The sequence below is a fragment of the Octodon degus genome, unplaced genomic scaffold (assembly GCF_000260255.1).
Source record: "Octodon degus isolate 3935 unplaced genomic scaffold, OctDeg1.0 scaffold00092, whole genome shotgun sequence".
Lineage (NCBI taxonomy): Eukaryota > Metazoa > Chordata > Mammalia > Rodentia > Octodontidae > Octodon > Octodon degus.
This window is the reverse complement of record NW_004524668.1, coordinates 3,091,664-3,110,471: the sequence shown is the minus strand read 5'-3', so window position 1 is coordinate 3,110,471 and position 18,808 is coordinate 3,091,664. Positions and strand designations below refer to the sequence as shown.

At 54.6% G+C, this 18,808-nt stretch overlaps 1 protein-coding gene across 3 annotated transcripts in view; it reads left to right on the top strand.

Moving 5' to 3' along the window:
* The window catches only part of Ephb2 (EPH receptor B2), a 113,904-nt gene that overhangs the window by 62,434 nt on the left and 32,662 nt on the right, over nucleotides 1-18,808 (top strand). For all 3 annotated transcript variants that reach the window (XM_004637619.2, XM_004637620.3, XM_023722501.1), the window contains exons 3-4: nucleotides 9,407-9,562; nucleotides 10,594-10,929. In XM_004637619.2, the coding sequence (XP_004637676.1) occupies nucleotides 9,407-9,562; nucleotides 10,594-10,929 (492 nt within the window). The remainder of the gene's footprint in view (nucleotides 1-9,406; nucleotides 9,563-10,593; nucleotides 10,930-18,808) is intronic.

The following is an 18,808-nucleotide window of genomic DNA, read 5'->3' as shown; positions in this document are numbered from 1 at the left end:
GGTCCCTACCATGGGGGGAGCTGGGATAGCTTGAAGAGAGGCACGCTGGGGCTGGGGCCTAATTTAGGGTCCGAGGCCTTAAAGGATCAGGCTGGGAAAACCCTTCACCTACTTTGTAGGTTGTGGGGCTCCATGTATGGCTCCTCAAGGACTGGGCTCCATCCCTCTATCCCTACACAGTTGCCTGCAAAAGCTGTGACTGCCCTTGGGGCTGAGGGACCATTGGTTTCCCGGTTATCAGTCAGAGAGCTGCTCTGGAGTGCTGCGCCATGCCTGTGCCTGCTCTGAGCCAGGCTATCAGCAGGCTGGCTCAGCGGCTGCCCTCATGCAGCTCACCCCTCAGCAGGGGAAGGAAGAGGAGAGAGACAGATGTTAACCAGATGCTGAGGATGTAGTCAGGATGCCTTGCGAGCCCTCACCCAGGGCTCAGGGGATCTGAGGCCTAGAACAAAATCCTCAGCCCACATCCTAGTTGGCCAGCCTTCAGAACAGGAGGCCACCTTTCCAAGGCCAGAGGTGCCAGACCATGTGGACGCCTGCCATACTCATGTCTGTCGGGGAGGTAATGGTTACAATCCTGTAACTCATGCCTCAGCAGAAGAACTCAGGAAAGAGGCCCCCAACCCCACCAAGTAGGTGATGGCCTCCTAGGAGGACCAGAAGGCCATTTGGGCTGAAGCTGAGATTTGAAGGATGAAGGGTTTGCCAGGCCAAAGCCGGGATATCGCGCAGACAGGGAGCTGCCTGAGCCAAGGTGGAGGAGAGACCAAGCGCAGTTGGTTCCAGAAACTGCAATCCACCTTCTGTGGTGGGAGCCTGGGGGTGCCTGGAAGCACAACAGGAGCTGAAGCCAGCCAGGTTGAGGCCTAAGCAGGCTGGATTGTCCATAGGCACAAGAGAGCCATGGAAGGGTCTGGAGCAGAGGAATGACCAGACAGATGGAGGGCCCAAGCAGCCAGGGTGCTGCCCTCAGGAGAAGGGGAGGCGTGTTGCTACAGCTCCTGAGCTGCCTGCTGACTCCTGCGGTCCTGCCAGCGCCTGGCAGGGTTCCACTAAGGAGGAGCAGAAGGGGGCAGATGATTGACATCCCCTGGGTGGTCCCCAGGGGAGCTCCCACTGCAGAGAACGGCTCGGAGGCATCTGGTCTTGACCCTCCCCCGGAAGTGGTGGCATAAGTGTGATCGGGGAGGGGCACCCCTCATCCAGGAGCCCTAGGAACCGTGGAGACACAGGCCCTCAGTCTCTGGGTGGCCTTAGAGGGGACACTTCGTTTCCCCATTTTCTCTCATCCCTAACATGGAAGCATCCACTCGGGGGGACATGAGGACTCATGGGGTCAGAGACCTGGGAGGCTCCTGGCCTAGCATAGGTGCTCCGGGCCCTCAGGGACTAGACAGAAACCATTCTTCTTCCTGCACCCCTTTGCCCATGGAACAGTGCCAGGCACCCTGCTCTGCCATGCCCTGATCTGCCCTGCCCTGCCCTGGGGTAACTGGCTGCTGGGTTAACCTCAGGGCCAAAGCAGGAAGCAAGCAAACTACAAAAGCCATTGCATACAAGGCAGATCCCGGCACCACAAGCCCTGCCGGGACACGGGCACAGCATGGGGCCCTGGAAACATGCAAATGAGCATCTGCACAGTGCAGAGAGCACAGGTCCAGGGCTGGGTGCTGAGCCTGTCCACAGCCGCAGTCCAACAGCCTAAGTGACCGTGGAGGTGACTCCAGCCGGTGTCTGCCTTTGACAGTCGATCTGCAGCCCACAGTGGGGAGGAAGGTGCCCAAGCTCGTGGAGCAGAAGATCCATCAGTAGCTCCTGGCTACCCCAGTCTGGATGTAGGACGGTTTTCTCAGTCCACAACCTGCTCCCTGGGGATCCCAGTGTGGGCAGGGAAATAGGCAGGACTGCAGAATGAATGGGTGCTGTGGACCCTGAGCCCATTCATGTCCCCTCTACCTACATCAGCAGCACCTAGCTGACCAAAGGACAGTGTGTCAGGCCCTGCTCAATCCTGGGGCTTTGTGCGTTCCAGGGTTGAGCCTTTTGATTCCATGTTCCAGTGCGTGGCACAAACTAGGGGCTCCAGCTGCCTCCTGAATAAACTTATAACTCGCAGTCTCTATGGCTGGACCTGGGACTATGGTTTCTCCCATTCTGTGTGGGCAGGGCTTGGCACACAGTAAGCCACGGCTGTGAAGGAATACAGTCAGAGCATCCCTGACCCCAAAATCCAAAATCTGAAATGCTCCAAAATCCAGCACTTTATGAACACCAATCTGACTCCACTTGTGGTATGCTACGATATTACTTTCAGGCTATGTGCATAGGGTGTTTATGAAATAGAAACAATTTTGTTTAGACTTGGATCTCACCTTTACATATCTCATTGTAAATGTCTACCTATTCCAAAATCTGAAATTCAGAACACTTCTGATCTCAACCATTTCGGATAAGGGATACTAAACCTATAGATACTAGTGAGTACTGTATTACACAAGCCTGGCAGATACCATTCCACGTGCTTCACTTTTACTAAATCATTTAATCTTTCCAACAAATATAAAGTCAGTGTTGTTGTTATTATTATTATCATTGAACAGGAAACTGAGGCACAGAGCAGTCAGATGACTTCCCCTGGCCACAGAGGTAGGACTGGAATCAAGCCCTGGCAGTGTCCCACAGCCCATACCTAAGTTCAATTCTTTTGCTTTGCTTTACTCTCCTTTCTTTGCCTTGCCTTGCCTTGCCTTGCCTTGTCTTGCCTTGCCTTGCCTTGCCTTGCCTTGCCTTTCTTTTCCTTCCCTTCCCTTCCCTTCCCTTTCCTTCCCTTCCCTTCCCTTCCCTTCCCTTCCCTTCTTTGGAGGGGTTTTACTACGTGGTCACTTTGCCCTTTCAGAGCCCAGGCTGGCTTTGAATTCCTAGGCTCAAGCAGCTCTGCCCCAGCCATCCAAGAGCTGGGATTAGAAGTGTGCACCACTATATCCGGCTCCAGCTTCCCTAGACCTGCTGTTCAGAAACAAGAGTGTGAGGCAGAATGCACGTACAGAGAGCAAACATGTTCCAATGCCTGCTATCCAGAGTGAGAGACGGACCCCTCTTTCTCAGGATGCCCAGGAAAATAGCGACGTTCCTTTCCAGCCCCCACCACCTGGCACAGTGGGCCTGACTTGAGTGGTGACTCCAGGGTGGCATCAGCCGTCTTCGGGATTAAACCAGTGTCCCTGGTGGGAGGAGGGGGAGCACAGGCAGCAGGCCAGCCATTGAGGCTCTGAGAGTCACTCAGTGCCAATTAGCAGCCCCACCATGCCAGGCCCAGATGGAGCCCGCCTCGGCCTGACTCGGAGCTCACTTGGTCAATTATCACCTATCCCCGGAGCCCAGGACCAGGCGGAGAGGAAATCTGTTTCCCTGTAATCCTCCCATCCCGGCCCCCGCCGGCTGCCAGTCCTACCTTGCGTTGTCGTCGCCTGGCCAAGGGCTCTGGGAGGCTGCAGCAGGAAGGAACTAGCCCCTGGCATGGGCCTAGCCTCTGCCTTGCTAAGCAACTACAAGACAGCCTGACAAGGTGGTGTCCAGTGGTGACATTCAACCTCTCCATCCTTTCTGGGACCCGTAGGACTTGGGACTGAGGTCTTTGGAGTCACAAAGACCAGAAGACCGACCTCAGCCCTACCATTTCCTAGCTCTATGACATTAAGGTCATTTGACCCTCTGGAGCCTGTTTCCTTCTCTGTAAAGTAGAAATAATAGCATACCTACTTCAATGAGCAGTAGTATTGATTAAGGGAGAAAAGCCGTGGAAAGCACTTAGGTCTGTAAGCTCTTAATAAATGAGAATTATTGTTATTCTCACATGCTGTTGTCCTCACAATGGCTAACATTTACATAGCAGCAGTCTAAGGGCTTCATGTGTATCAACCCATTCAAGCCCTGCCCTGGCCCTTGAGAAGCTCTCTGTGGACTTGGGGAGGCATAGCTGCTTTTATTGACCAAGTGGAATTGGCTAAGTGCCTCCCATGTCCCTGATCCTAATCTAGATGTTGAGATCGCTACGTGTAAAATTAAAGACTCAGCCCTTAGCCCATCCAAGGTTCACCAACCACTGAGTGGGACAGAGATATGTCTCCTCTCATGGGAGCCCACGGGTGACTGGCATCGGTTTGCACTGGTCGGGCTTGGAGGAACCAGCAATGCCTATTTTTTCCCAGGTCTGTGTCCCCTGGTCTCAAGTCGGTAGCCTGGCGATCGTTCTGGAGGGAGTAGGTACGCCACAGAAACACAAACACAGCCAACCAGACTCGTTCCTTCCTAACCACCCAGCGAGCCACTGCATATGATGCGTGGCCTGTGGGCTGTGCTGGGGCCAATCTAGCTTCTGTGGGAGCCTAGAGGGACACAGGAAAGATTTGCAAATCTGCTGGGCCTGAGAGACCAAAAGAAAGGAGGTGGGCAATAAGAGTGGTAAGCATAGCCGGGATGCCTAGGGAACTGCATGTTGGATGAGAGGGGCCGCAGATGGGGCTGGAGGGGTGTCTGTCCAATCCTCCCACTGGCCTAAGACAAAGAAGCTTCTAGAATGAGTCAGTCACCCTGGTGAAGAGACCCTAGGAAGCCTCTGGGGGGAACAAACGAAGTTGAAGCAGGATCTGCGCATCAGAGGCAGCGTGATGAGGTCAAAATGCTGCTGCTGACCCCCAAACAGGCCTGCGCTTGACCAAGTGTCTTCTCATCCACTGTCTCGTCTGCTTCCTGAAACATCTGGGAAGGGGTGTTGGTTCATTCCTCCCATACACTCTGAGCGATTCCTGGTCCCACCTCTCTGCCAGGAGCTAGGCACCAGTAGCACCAGCCCTGTCATGCTCCTCTTCTCCAGAGGTAGCCAGGCAGAGAAGGACACCAGGCCAGCACACAAAGGTTTCCCCATGTAATTGCTGACTGTGGTGTGAGCCAGGGCAGGTGTCACTTTCACCAGGCAGCCTCTCTGAGGAGGTGACATTTAAGTTGGCCTGAAGGAAGAAACCAAACCATCATGGGGGGAGCAGCAGAGAAAGTCCCAGCAGAGGCTACAGAGTGGCTAAAGGCCCAGAGGTGAGAAGCCACCTGATAGCTCACAAGCTGGAGCCCAGTGGGGGGGACAAAGGTGGCAGGAAGTGGGCCAGTGGCCCTCCAGACCAGTGACTTCATGGCCTCTTGGGCAGTGGTAGGTGTGTGGGATTATTCAGAGTGCAGAGAGAGCCTCTGAGTCTAAGCAGCGTGAGCAGCTCTGACTGGTGAGCAGCAGGCTGCTCCAGGACCATGGAAGCAAAGGTGGGGCCCAGGGACCCATTTAGAAGCTCCTGTCACCAGCACCATGGAGGTTTCATCTATGCTTTCCCAGATGGAGAGACTGAGTCTCAGAGTGAGGGGAGGCCTGACCAAGCGGACCGACACATCTGTCGGGTCAGCTTCCCAGGTCTATCGCCCTCCTGCTTCTGCCTGAGACCCAGAGGCTAGCAGGATGGGTGCCTGCCTGCCCAGCTCGAGGAAGCCAGGAGTAGTGTGGGTCCGGTCTGGTGCACTCCAGTGGGAAGTGGGGGGCGGGTCTCCAAGGCCCTAGCTCACACCACAGCTTCCGTGGGCGGAGATGAGAGATTCAAGCACCAGGGGTGGGGGGTGAGGGTAAGGGTGAGGGAGTTGAGAGATGGGTTTGCAGTCCACGGGCCCCAGGGCCCCTGAAGAGTTCAGGCTCCCTGCCTGATGTGGAGTCCTGCGGGTGCTTTGAATAGCAACTTTGTGTATCGCACCGTTCACCTGTTCAGAGCATACGATTTAATGGGTTTTAATGCATTCACAGAATTGTGCAGGCACCTCCGCAATCAATTTTAGGATGTTTTTGTCACCCCAAAGAAATCCTGCTGCCCATTAGTAGGCATTGCCCATTCTCCCTGGTTCCCCGGCCTAAGCAAACACACATCGACTTTCTGTCCCTTCAGATATGTGTCTTCTGGACCTACTTCTTATAAATGGAATCATACTTCTGTGACTGGCTCCTTCCACCAAGCAAAGATTTTCAAGGTCCCCCGTGTGGGAAAAGGAAAAACTCTCTTCTTTTTTGCAGCCAAATAATATTCCCTTCTGTACCAAAATGCATTTTTAAGTGGCAAGGAAAGGTTTGCACTTTAGACAGCAGACTGGAGTGTGGGTGGAGGCAGACAGATGGCCTTGCCAGGCTAAGGAGTGGGTGGGAAGAGCTTTCTAGATGCCCGCAGGGGTGGGAGGCAGCCAAGAAGAGTTGGGGATGGGACCCTGCTGGGGAGGGAAGACCTGGTAATTGATTGACTGCAGGGGGTGGGAGGAGAGAGGGAGCATGGCGTAGAAGCACAGTTCCTGGTGATGAGGTAGAGACTGAAGTCACCTGCCAGCAGCAGGTTTTAGGAGCTCAGTGCCGTAGATCCAGAAACGATGGGATGTTTCAGGGTGGCCAGGCAGCGAGCCAATGAGGAACTGCTTAGGCAGAGGTGGCCTGGGGATCCTGAGAGGGGGCCGGGGCATGCTAACAGGGGAGGCAGTCGGAAAGAGGGTCCAGATGGAGGAGCTGGCATGGCACCAGGGGCAGAGGGTGTGAGCAGCCAGGCGCAGGATGGTCGGGAGATGGAGCCGGCGCTGAGCGGGGCTTGTACCCTCCAGAGAAGGAGCCGGGAACATCCTGATCTTGGGTCTGGAACCCTCTGGCACAAATTAGGGTGGTTCTAGACCTTCCCAGGGGCCCTGTGTCCCCTTCCACAGAGGAGGATGCAAACTCAGAGAGGATGATGGTTAATGAGAGTCAGGGCTGTGGCCTACAGGAGTTGGCGGCCCTAGGAACCCTGGACATTGCCAAGTGGCAGCTGCCCCTTCAACCAGCAGCAGGAAGCAGGGGAGGAGGTCCTAGGAAGGAGATGTGAGGGAGGACTCAGGACCCCAGAATCAGTGCTGCAAAGTGGAGAGAGCCCTGGCTCAGTGCCCGGAGCAGGATTTACTGAGCGCTACCCACAGTTGATGCAAAGGAAACACTTAGTGGCAGTGTAGTATGGTGCAGTGGGCACAGACATGACCAGGGCCCCTGGGGTCGACACCAGCCCCGTTACCATAATCACACATCCTGGGAAAGTGGCTTTGCCTCTCTATGCTTTCGTTCCCACGGCTAACTGCAGGAGTGACAGGTGACTTCCGGCCTGGGTCACTGAGGCTCCCAGGTATCAATCCAATCAAAATCCTCAGGATAGACAGCACTTCTGGGGTAACCAGCAAATGCTGGCCACATGTATATCTCCTCCTTGGAGCCCAGGCGTCTTTACCATGGAGGCCACAATAACTCCCTGCAGGCTTCTTTGCATCGTCACTAGGGCCTGCTTGGCTGGGTCACAGTCCTGTCTCCTGCCTCCCTTCTCCAGGGCTGAGACAAGAGTGGCGTCCGTCAAGGTAGCTGTTCATGACTTCGTTGCCATCTTCCCTCCCGGAAGCTCCCTCCAGGAGGCAGCAGATGTAGAGCCTGGGAGGGGTGCTGCCCTCTAAGGCTCCTTACCCAGTGCCTACCTTGTGCACCAAGGGTCAGAGCTGCAGCTCCCTTTCCACCCTGAGCTGGGTTCTGTGTTCCTTATAATCCTGGAAGCCACCTCTCACAGTAGGGGCGGGCTCTCTCACCAGTGAGGACATGCCACTCAGAGAAGTTCTACCACTCATCTGAGGCCACTCAGCAGCTTTCTTTTGAACCAGATAGTTGCTTAATACTATCAAGAATTGTTCTCAGCATCTTACAGAAGCTAACCAATGGAATATTCACCCCTAAGAGGGAGATACTACTATCTCATCTCCAGAGGAGGAAAGAGTTTCCACTTCACGGGTCTAGGAGATCTGGGACTTTCCAGGTAGCCTGTGTATTACCCACTGTGCTGATGCCGTCCTGCCTGTGTGTCCTGTGAAGCCCGTGCTCTTCCCAGTTAGGCAGTTAAGCCTTTCGAGAAGGGTTTGCAGGCCGCCTGCTGAATACCAGGTTACAGGGGCTGTGAATCAGGGACAGTGCCCATCCTGGGGGAGCTGAGAGAGTGGTCAGGAGATCCCTAGACAAGTAACTGGCAGGAGAGCAAAGTGCTCTGAACTCAAGCAATGTTCCTGGCACCAACGAAGACAGAGGAGGGCCCGGCCTGTGGATGAGTGAGCAGTGCCCCATTCCATGGAGAATTTTGTGCTCCAAAGCTCTTTCCTGCCTACCCACTGGCACCAGAGTGGAAGGCATCATAGCAGAGCTGGGACACTGACCTCAGTCATCTGGGAGAGAGGCAGGGCCTACGCCTCAGTCTCCTGAGCCCCAGCCAGGGCCAACAGGAAGGGGAAGGAGGGTTTAAACACATGCACACATTCAGGGTAGTTGTTTCTAGTAGAACCTAAGCCTATGTCCTACAGGGCCAGGCCCAGAGTGAGGATGAAGGCCACAGCCTCCAGGGGAAACCAGAATGCTAAATGCAGCCGAGTGCGAATGCGACCCCCTCAGGTTGTTCCAGTATTGTAGATCCCTTTATTTTACAAAATTGGTTTAACTGTCTCAATTACTTTTCTCTCATTACTGGGACAATATATCCAACACCCAAAATTAAGAAAGGAAAGGTTTATTTAGCTCACAGTTTGCAGAGGTTTCAGTCCATACTCAGCTGGCTCCAAGGCAGAGTGGCAGGCACATGGCAGAGGACAGCAGCTCATGGTGACAGAAAACAGCAAAGAGCAAAGGGAGGAACAGTGGCTGCTGTGGCAGAGGCAGAGAGAGAAAGCCTCTCTCCCTTCTTTACACTGCATCCAGGCTGTCTGCCCCATGGTGGGTAGAGCACTCACCCCCATAATCCCAGCAGCACTCACACCCGTAATCCCCCCATAGGATTATGAATTAATCACAACCTCTAGAAGTCTGTCCCTTGACTGAACGAGGCTTTTGAGAAACAAGTAGACTCAGACCATAACAGTGTCACAACCACTATTCCCTGAGCACCTAAGAGTGTACAAGAGTTCGTGTCCTGTGCCTTACACATTCGTGAAAATGCTCACCTCCAGAAATGAATTTTAGAGTCAGAGTGATGAAGCCACTATCTAGAGCCACATAGTGGGTAAAAGGCTGAGAAAGGACATGAACCTGTCCCTGCCTGACTCCAGAGACAGTCACCTTAGCACATCACCTCTCTGCAAGTCCTTAGCAGCCCTGGGATTTTCTTCTGTAGTGAAATCGTCTCCTGGTTGAGAGCCTGTGGGTAGGGCCAGATCTGGCCTCTGAAGTCTAGAGACCCTTGAACATCAGGGATGGAGTTGCCCAGCCACTAAGGCTGCACAATCCCTCCTTCCGGGAGGAGGATCTTCTGTTCTCCATCGACTGCCTGGTGACCCTCCCTGTCCTCTCTCCCAGGCTGCCCTTCTGGAACCTTCAAGCCCAACCAGGGCGATGAGGCCTGCACACACTGCCCCATCAACAGCCGCACCACTTCCGAGGGGGCCACCAACTGCGTCTGCCGCAACGGCTACTACAGAGCGGACCTGGACCCCCTGGACATGCCCTGTACCAGTACGTCCCTGGGCTCCAAACCCACCTGCAGGAGAGCTCCGGACCAGGGGAGAGTAGCCAAGTGCCTGGTGGGAGAGGGAGGAAAAGCAACCCTGGGGCGAATGCTGCCAATATGCCAACAGCGTAGTGCAGCATCTGGTTCTCACTGCCTCCCTCTGCATCACGTGGAGGAGACCGTCAAGGTCTTCACTCACAAAGGAGCAGGAACAGGAGGTTTGGCAGAAGAGCCAGCGCAGGTGCTGCCTGTGGCAGAAAAGGCTGCCCGGTGTCCAACCTGGCACCAGCCACCTGAATCCCAGGCCAAGGGTTTCTAGACAAGGGGGTAGCTTGGAGGGCAGGATTACTCCCCTGTCCCAGTCAGCAGTGGCATTCAGCTAGAAACCACACAAAGCTGACCCCTTAAAACTCTATGGTTTGTTCTCTTAACATGAAAGCAGTGTGAGTTAGGCAGTACTGGGATGTGACAATAAGGTCACAATGACCTATAGGACAGGCTCTTTCTGCCTTCCAGAGCATGTGCCTTGTATCCTTAAGACCCCTTTCTAGTCCCTCATGGCTGCTGAAGCTCCAGCCATCACACACATTCAGGGGATCAGGAAGAGAAAAAAGGACAAAGGGGACAGGCTGCTGTTATCTATCTCCCCATGTAAGGGACAGCCCTATGCAACCACTTCTGCCTTTCAGTGGCCGGCATTTAGTCCCAGAGGACTGGGGAATGTAGTCTCTCCCCTGGACAGGTTGTTGTCCTGAGTCACATTGGCGTTTGTTAACAGGAAAGGGGGGAATAGCTATTGTACAGTTATCTCTCAAACACAAAAAGACCGCCCAGTCACAAATACTGAGGCTGAAGCCTGGAAGGAAAGACTTAAGCAGATGCGAGGCAGGATAACACATTCTCAAAACATCTCAGGTGGGCGGACAGGAGAGGATTTGGAGGAGATCTTTGGGAGGCTGGGCTGGAGCCAGGCGGTGGGCACACGATGCTCTCTCGGGTGCTAACCTGGCCCTCCCCCTACCCCCTCCCCCGCCAGCCATCCCCTCCGCCCCTCAGGCTGTGATCTCCAGCGTCAATGAGACCTCCCTCGTGCTGGAGTGGACCCCTCCCCGCGACTCCGGAGGCCGTGAGGACCTGGTCTACAACATCATCTGCAAGAGCTGCGGCTCAGGCCGGGGCGCCTGCACCCGCTGTGGCGACAATGTACAGTACGCACCCCGCCAGCTGGGGCTGACCGAGCCACGCATCTACATCAGCGACCTGCTAGCCCACACCCAGTACACCTTCGAGATCCAGGCGGTGAACGGAGTCACTGACCAGAGCCCTTTCTCGCCGCAGTTCGCCTCTGTGAACATCACCACCAACCAAGCAGGTGAGCAGGGCAGGTGTGGGCGGGACAGAGGACCAGGGCGTCCTGCTGGGACAGGTGGTCCGCACCAGCCTTGAGAGATACTCCTGCCATGGGGGCAGCAGCTTTATTTACCCAAATGCTTTATGTATGACCACTGTGGGAAGACCGAGGGTCTTGGTCTCCAGTGGAGTGGTGGTTATAGCCATGGCTGCCTTCTATGAGGGCACTGTACTAAAGGTAAGAGTTAAGCTGAAATAGGAAAAAGACCCAGCCTTTGTTAGCTAAGGGAATACACACATCTATAATCCCAGCTCTCTGGGAGGCTGAGGCAAGAGCATCACAAGTTCAAGCCCAACCTGGGCAACATAGTGACTTAGTGAGATCCTGTCTCAAATAAAAAATAAAGGGGTGAAAATATAACTCAGTGCAAAAATGTATTTCTCTCTCTTGGAAGAGTCCCAGGGTGAGCAGTCCAGGGAGGCAAGGGATCTGATCCCCAAAGGGACCTGGGACCCAAGCTCCCCGCTGCTCCTCACCTACATGGTACAGCTGATCTTGCCACAGGCAGCAGGTGGGCAGGAGTAGCACCCATCATGTCCATGTGCAAGCCGAGGGACAGACCTTGTGCATGTGGCCTTACCAAGATGTTATCTCTCCTTGGCCTGACTTAAACCTCTGTCACAGTGGAAAGCAGTGACAAATTTGAGGGACCATCCAGCAGTTTCTATAAGAGCTTCCTTTCATCCTTAGCACCCCACCCCTACCCCATCTAACCCCAGCAGATGCTCAGCAGGAGCAGCTATATTCTAGAGCCATCTTTTCTCCTGGCACTCACTGCTCATGGTCCTTCCTGTGACCCCATAACCCCCTCCAGTGGGGGTCCACCTGCTTTCCTTCCATGTGGCCCAGTCTCTCCTCTGTCACTTCCATGTGGTCTCTCTTATAACCACAGCCCTGCAGTGCACCCAAGAACTCTCCATGGCCAAGTCCAGCCCTGCTCCCCACCTGAGGGCCACATAAGGCTACCAAGGACATTGTGGCACCCAGGCATAGAAGATCTTGTGACTGGCACTGTGAATGTACCCCTCCCTTATTCTCTCAACAACCTTTGCTGATCCCTCTTCGTGAGCACAGTCCAGGAGCAAGGGAAGCCAGGCAGCAGGGAGGGGAGCGAGTGGGCAGCTACCCAGCTTGTCCTCAGGTGAGATGGGGCCATAGTCAGCACCAGTACAGGAAGCAGAGGTAGAGGTAGGCCAGGAAGCCTCCTGGGAGGAGTCAGGGCATGATCTGCAGTTGCAAAATCATAGAACTGAGAAAGAAGCAGAAAGAATGGGGTCCCGGGAAGGGAAGGGGTGTAGGCAGGGCATGGCAGCAGGTGCTTTCCACACTGACCTCGCTGCCCTCCCAAGGTCTCCAAGTCCCAGTTTCACAAGCAACACTCAGAGAAGCTGAGTCACAAGGCCAGGAACAGTGCAAGGCGGGAATCAACACCTAACATCTAACTACCCCCCATCGCTTGGGCAAAGTGCCACTGTGGCTGGGAGCCCAGGGTCTGTGTGTGTGTAAGAATGTGGGGGCTGGTGGGGGACAGGTATGCCTGACCATGACTTCGTGCAGCTGAGTGTGGCTGCTGAGCAGTCTGGCTTGTGTGGGACAATGCAGGTGGTGTGTGTGGCTGAGACACAGCTTGTGACACATGCCTGCAGTTCTTTCGGGGCCACGGGTGCACTGAGATCCCATGAGGCTGAGGTTCAGGGGGGCTGACTCAGGCAGCAGAGCAGAGAGCTCCGAAAGTCACAGCTGTTGGCCAAGACCCCAAGCAGATTACAGAGCCCCAGCTGCAGATCTTTCCAGCTTGACAAAGCTCTGAGCTGGGCAGCTCCCAGCTCCCGGCAGGTAGAGGGAGTCAGCTCTTTGCACCCGGGGATGGGGTAGGGGTAGGGGGGAAGCAGAAAGGAGGCTCCAGGACTGTTTGCCCTGCAACCTTGGGGAGCCTTGAGAATCAGCTGGCTGCTAAGATGCCTCAGCCTCCCAGCTGCAGGGTCGAGGGGCTGCTGGGATGGGGCCCTCCTGTCTAGACCTGGATACCCCAGAGAGCAGAGTTGAGGCAGAGGAGGGGAGTGAGAGGGCTCCAGGGAGGAGAAGTTCAGAGGAGCCCTCTGGACTGAAAGACAAAGAACCATCAAGGAACAAGCCCTGGGGTAGGAGTAGGAGGCCCACTTTGGGTCCTAGCTTTGCTGTCCCTTTGCCATGTGGCCTTAGTGCAGGGGTGACAGACCTGTGCCCTGCGTGCTGCCGCCAGATGTTTGTTATCACTGAAAGCTCTAAAAGGTTCCCCATCACTGCCTTAGGGTATTAGCCATTGCTGCTGTAATAGTGCTGCATTAAAAAAAAAAAAAAAAACACCCAAAACTCAGTCATTTACAAGACACTTGTGTTCTTAACTCACTAGGCTGTGGCTCAGCTAAGGCTTGGCTCCCCCTAGCCAGTGCTCTGGGTTGGGCAGGGGCTCAAGGTATGGGTTGTGTTCAGTCTGTCCCGTGTGTCCCCTCCTCCCTGCTGGATAAGCAGTCAGCTCAGGCTCTCTCAAGGTTAGGGGTTCCTTCCACCCCTAAACACCAGCTCCTCTGCCGCAGGATCTTTGCACATGCTGGCCCCCCACCCCCGCACCTCATGGTACTTTCAGACCTTATTGCATTTCGCTGACATTCTTCACTTAGACACCGCTCCCCAGCCCTAACCCTGTGGCCTTCAAGTTCCCGTGGTTGAAATTTTAGCCTTAGAGCTTTGATCGCTGAGTTCCTGCCTGTCTCCTCCACCTTCAGCACTTAGCAGTGTGTGTCGGGTCTGCTTTTCTTCACCGTGGCTGTCCCAGTGGGACATCACACTGTGAGCAGCCGGTGAACATTTGCAGATGGGCTGGGAAAAACACGGACTGAGTTGGGCTTCGGAGCTGCCAAGTGAGGCTCGAAAACAGCGGAGTCAGTGGTCAGTTTTCGACAGACCTAAAACCTCATATGTAAATGTCTGGCTCATAGCCTTAGAAGGACAAAGTGTGGCTGGCCTTGCTCATGATCCCTCGGCACTCACCAGGCCAGAGCTATCTTCCAACTTCATAAAGCCATCACACACCCTAGAGCCACCCTGCTCCCTTCCAGAGCTCCTTCCACACTGGGGCAGGGGCGGTGCTCACAGCCAAGGAAGGAGGCTGAGCTGTGCTTGCCGGTCAAGGAAGCGGGTGGGAAGCCACACTCAGCACCCATAGCTGGAATAATCTGGCTCCCAGTGTGTGTCGGCTCAGCCACACCGCCATCCTGCCCTTCCAGTGTCACCCAGGCAAGCTCTGCACGGCCCCCACCTCTGCCATGTACCGAGGCTGGAATCAGGAGCACAAATGTGGCCAAACCAGATCTGGCTGCCCCCAGCATGCAGCCGAGGATGAGCATTTGGCTTGCCTCTGGTCACCTCTTCTTCATGGGTCACATCCTCCCCTCCATACAGGGCTGCAGTGAGGATTTCAGCTGATGCACCTACGGCCTCCCAGGGTGCCTGGCACAGGTGGGCATTCAAGATGTAGTGATTGCCCACATTCACTCGTAGCCGCAGAAATATCTCATGTTTGCCAGCTGCTTGCTGTGTGCCCAGCGCTGGCCTAGGGCCCGGATGAAGCCTCATGCTGTGAGCAGGTACATCCTGTGGTTCTCTCACTCTGCAGATAAAAGGAAATCAAGGTATCAAGAGGCCAGTGACTTGCTGAAGGTCACCCTGGCAGGAAGCGGCAGAGCCTGAATAATTACACCAATGTGTACTTGAGGCACATTGTTGGCCAGAGGCTACCTTCTGCAAAAATGGGGCAAGCTGGGCATACAGCATCCACGCCTCAGCCTGGCAGGGCTTACACGGCCTCTAGGCCACCTGAATTGAAAGACCAGTCAGGATGCGCACCCATTGTGCTGCCCTGGATGTCAGATGGGAAAAAAGATAGCCCCGCCAGCTGGACACCCTCAGCCCTCATAACCACCTGAGCTGTGCCCAGCCTGAGAGCCTTGGGACCCTTGCCTACACAGTGGCGCTTATCTGCCACCTAGGCTTTGCCCAGCAGTTGTGTTAACATCAATGCGGACAGCGCACTTGGCATGTGAGACAAGGCACAGCAGCTAGGCTTAGTCTCCTATGGTTGCCACAACAAAATCCAGCTGATTTGGCAATTTAGAGCTGCGCCACAAAAGATTCTATGTCCCCACAGGTCCCAGAGGCCAGTGTGGGACCCAGCAGGCCAAAGTCAGCACTGTAGGATGTACATGTCCCTTTCTAAGGGACTACCTACTTCCTGGCTTATGGTTAGCAGAATTTCATTGCATGGTCGTTAGCAGAATTTCATTGCATGTAGTTCTAGAGCCCTGGAGGGCCTTGCTTCATGTCCGAGTGTTGGCAGGGAGCCATCCAAGCTTCCTGAGGCCCCTCAAGTCCTTGCAGAGCCCCCAGCCATCTCTAAAGCAGCCATGAAGTAGCAGCTTTGTCCATGCTTGCCGGCTTTCTGTCCCCACTGGGCAAGGTTCTTGCTTTTAAAGACTTGAGTGACTATTGGGTCTGCCTAGATAATCCAGGAAAATCTCCACAGATCCCCAGGGTTAGGCCATGGATGTTTTTGGGAGTCATTATGTTGCCTTCTGCAGGAGGTAACCCAAGTCACCCTGAAACACAGCAACACAGCAGAGGCCTTAGAGGCCAAGAAGGAAGCTGAAGCCCAGAGAAATTCCTAAGTGACTGCCCCTGATCACACAGCCCATCCTTAGTAGGACAGGTCCCCAAGCCCCAGCCAGGTCTCCATCCATGACTCTACTCCATGTGGCTTTCTCATGGAAGTCTTTCATCTCTCAAAGCCCTTCCCATACCTGTGCTGTCCTTGATCCTCGCGCCCTGCTGCAGGGTAGGCACATGATGGCTCAGTCTCTGGAGCTGGCATAAACACGGACTCACCAACTCCTCTCCCTAGGAGGCCATGGGATCAGAGAGAAACAGTCCAAGAGAGCCCCTGGTGAGCCAGGCCTAGGGAAAGAGGAATGAGAAGGAGATAAAGAGAGGGGAGGCGCTTCCCTCCCCGGGCTGAGCCCCCTCTGCATCTCCTCCGCTCTGATCCTCCTGTGACCCAGGGAACTGTCACTGCCCTAAGGCACTAAAGATAGGGCTCTGCTATGTATTGCAGGAAGGCAAACAAGAGCAGGCTACTGCCATAGCAATGCTGCTTAACTGCAAATCTGACTGCACAAAACCAGAATCTGTCATCTAGCTTGTGAATCTCAAGGATGGCTACATTGTTACCCTGGACTTAGTGGGATGCATTTGTATGTTTTCAGTCCATCTGTTCTGGGTCACTCACTGGCTCTCTGGGTATTGTGAGGACTCAGTTGCATGTTGGGGGTCTGACTGCTGTCAGCTGATCCAGAGGCACCTTGAGTTGGACAACTAGGTGAGGACGCTGCTGTACCTTGCTTAGCCTCCAGCAGGGAGTGACAATTACAGGACATCCAGACAGTGGGCAGGAACTAGCAAGGGCTCTTTGAAGACTCTGCTGATGTCTTGTCTGCTGTGGCCCATTGGCCAAAGCAAGCCACATATCCAAGCCCAGAGTCCGAGACAGGGAACTATACAAGTTACATGGTGAAGGGTTACAGAGGGGCAATTGTTACAACCAGGCTGACAGTAGCTTCGGCAAGCTGGAGGCTTTCTTTTTCTTATATGTAGAGAATGTTGGAAGAGTGATTTATGGCCTCTCGTGGAATCATCGAGGGCCCAGACTCTTGCATATCCAGCTTCTTATCCTCCTTGTCTGGGCTGTAGTAGTTCCAGGCATCACGCCCATGTCCTGAGGAGCAGGGTGGAAGGAGAGAGAGAGGGGGAGACTTCTTTCTATTTTAAAGAGTCTTCCCGGAAGTCTCACAGGATACCTCAGCTGAAATCTATTGGTATTTGAAACTGTCTCATTGCTATTTGTTTATCAATAAAATTATGAAAAAAAAAATGAAAACTATTGGTAGACACATAGTCACATGATGACAGCTCCACTGTCTCACAAGCCCTGCTGCCTTGCCCCAGCTACTGGGAACTACTGCCCAAAGCCAGAGCTTCAGGATTACATCCATGAGGACAGTAGACTCAGCAATGTTCCTGAAAGGACTAGAAAAGGTGGAAGCCCACCCGCTTTCTCTGTCTCATTCGCTTCTTTCTTCCAATAAAGACTGATCAGGCACCCCTCTGAGCCACATGCTGTTCCAGGATGTGGAGGCTAAATGGGAGACAGGGACTCTGCCTTCTGGTAGTGCTGGTGCTTAGAGAAAATAGAGAAGATATGAGGCAGGGAGGTATTGAGGGCAGGGATAGGCAGGGAGAGCATCTCTCAGGAAATGACATTGGAGCCAAGACCTAAATGAAGAGGAAGATGTGGGAGGTGTAGAGTGTGTTAGTCAGCATTCCGTTGCTGTGGCAAAATCACCTGACAAAAATCAACTTAAAAAGAAGAAGGGTTTGCTTTGATTTGTGGTTTTGAAGGTGTTGATCTATGGTCAGCTGGCTCCAACGCAGAAAGGACATGGTGGAGGGTGTGGTGGGGCAACCAAGAAGCACAGAGGTGAAAGAGCTGAGGATGAGGCTGGAGACAGACAGTCTCCAAGGTCATGTCTCCACGACCTACCTGCTCCTGAGTTTCCATCACCTCCCAAGAAAACCACCAGGGGATGATCTCACCGTGGCTCCACCCACAGGGACAGCTAGAGCCCCGTGGCCTCCTCACCTCAGACACACCCAGGAGTTGCTCTACTAATTTTCCAGGCCCTTCTCAAGCCAGTCAAGTTGACCATCAAGATTAGTCATCATGTAGGGGAAGAGTTTTCCAGACAGAAGCCCCATGGGACCAAGGCCCTGAGGCGAGAATAACCAAGGTGCAAGGGCATTTGGGGACAGAGAGGGGCCAGCGTGGATGTGCTTTGGGAAGAGGGATGAGTGGCACAAGGACTGACACGGGTAGAAGAGCTGACACAGGCAGGGCATCTGTGCTGTAGTCTGGGACAGTGGGAAGCCACTGGGACCATCCCCAGGGGGCAGAGATGTCAGAAGCATGGAGCAGTGGGGTTGGGTGGGTCTCAGAGGTGCCCTTTTAGCTCCTTGGAGTCTTCTGACCAGTGAAAAGACAGAAGTCCCCTTCCTTCCTTGGCACTCAGGAAAGTGGAGGGGGCGTTGAGTTCCAAGCTCCCACCTCCTGCAGTAGCCAGGGCCACAGGCCTCCTGGCTCCAGCCCTGTCCTGAGACCCCAGTCCCAAAGGCTCTTGGAGACCATGTCATTGGCCTGCTCACACACTAGGGAGGAAACAAGGCTGTGTGTCCACACCACTGGTGGGATTGTACTGTGCCTGGGATTGGCTGGGGACAGAGGACCCATGACCACCTGCTCTGGCCATGCACATCCTCCTGGCCACCTCCCTTGCCTCGCTTGGCCACAGACCTCTTTTTTGCCTGCTCCTTGAGGCTCCATCTCCTTGCAGGGGTCATGGGGCACCACTGACCCATCCCCCTGCTGGCGTACCCAGCTGGTAATTGAAAATACCAGAACTCCCTGATGACCAACTTCCAGAGAAACCTGATCCAGGGTGGGCGGCGGGCAGCAGGAGGGGCCACAGCGCATCCAGCTGTTCCTGTTAATCCCCGGATTCCAGGAGAAAGGCCAGCCCTGCCTGGCCCCACCGACCTGCCTTGGTCATCTTCCCTGTGGTGCCGCCTCCTTGCCACGCCCGGGTCACGGGGCTTAAGGGATCAGAGCTCTGGGGGAGCTGCCTGAAACCCAAGCCTCCGGCTGGGCCCCAGGCCTGGACCCCCTTGTGGGTGGGAGGGACCTGCTCTGCTGAAG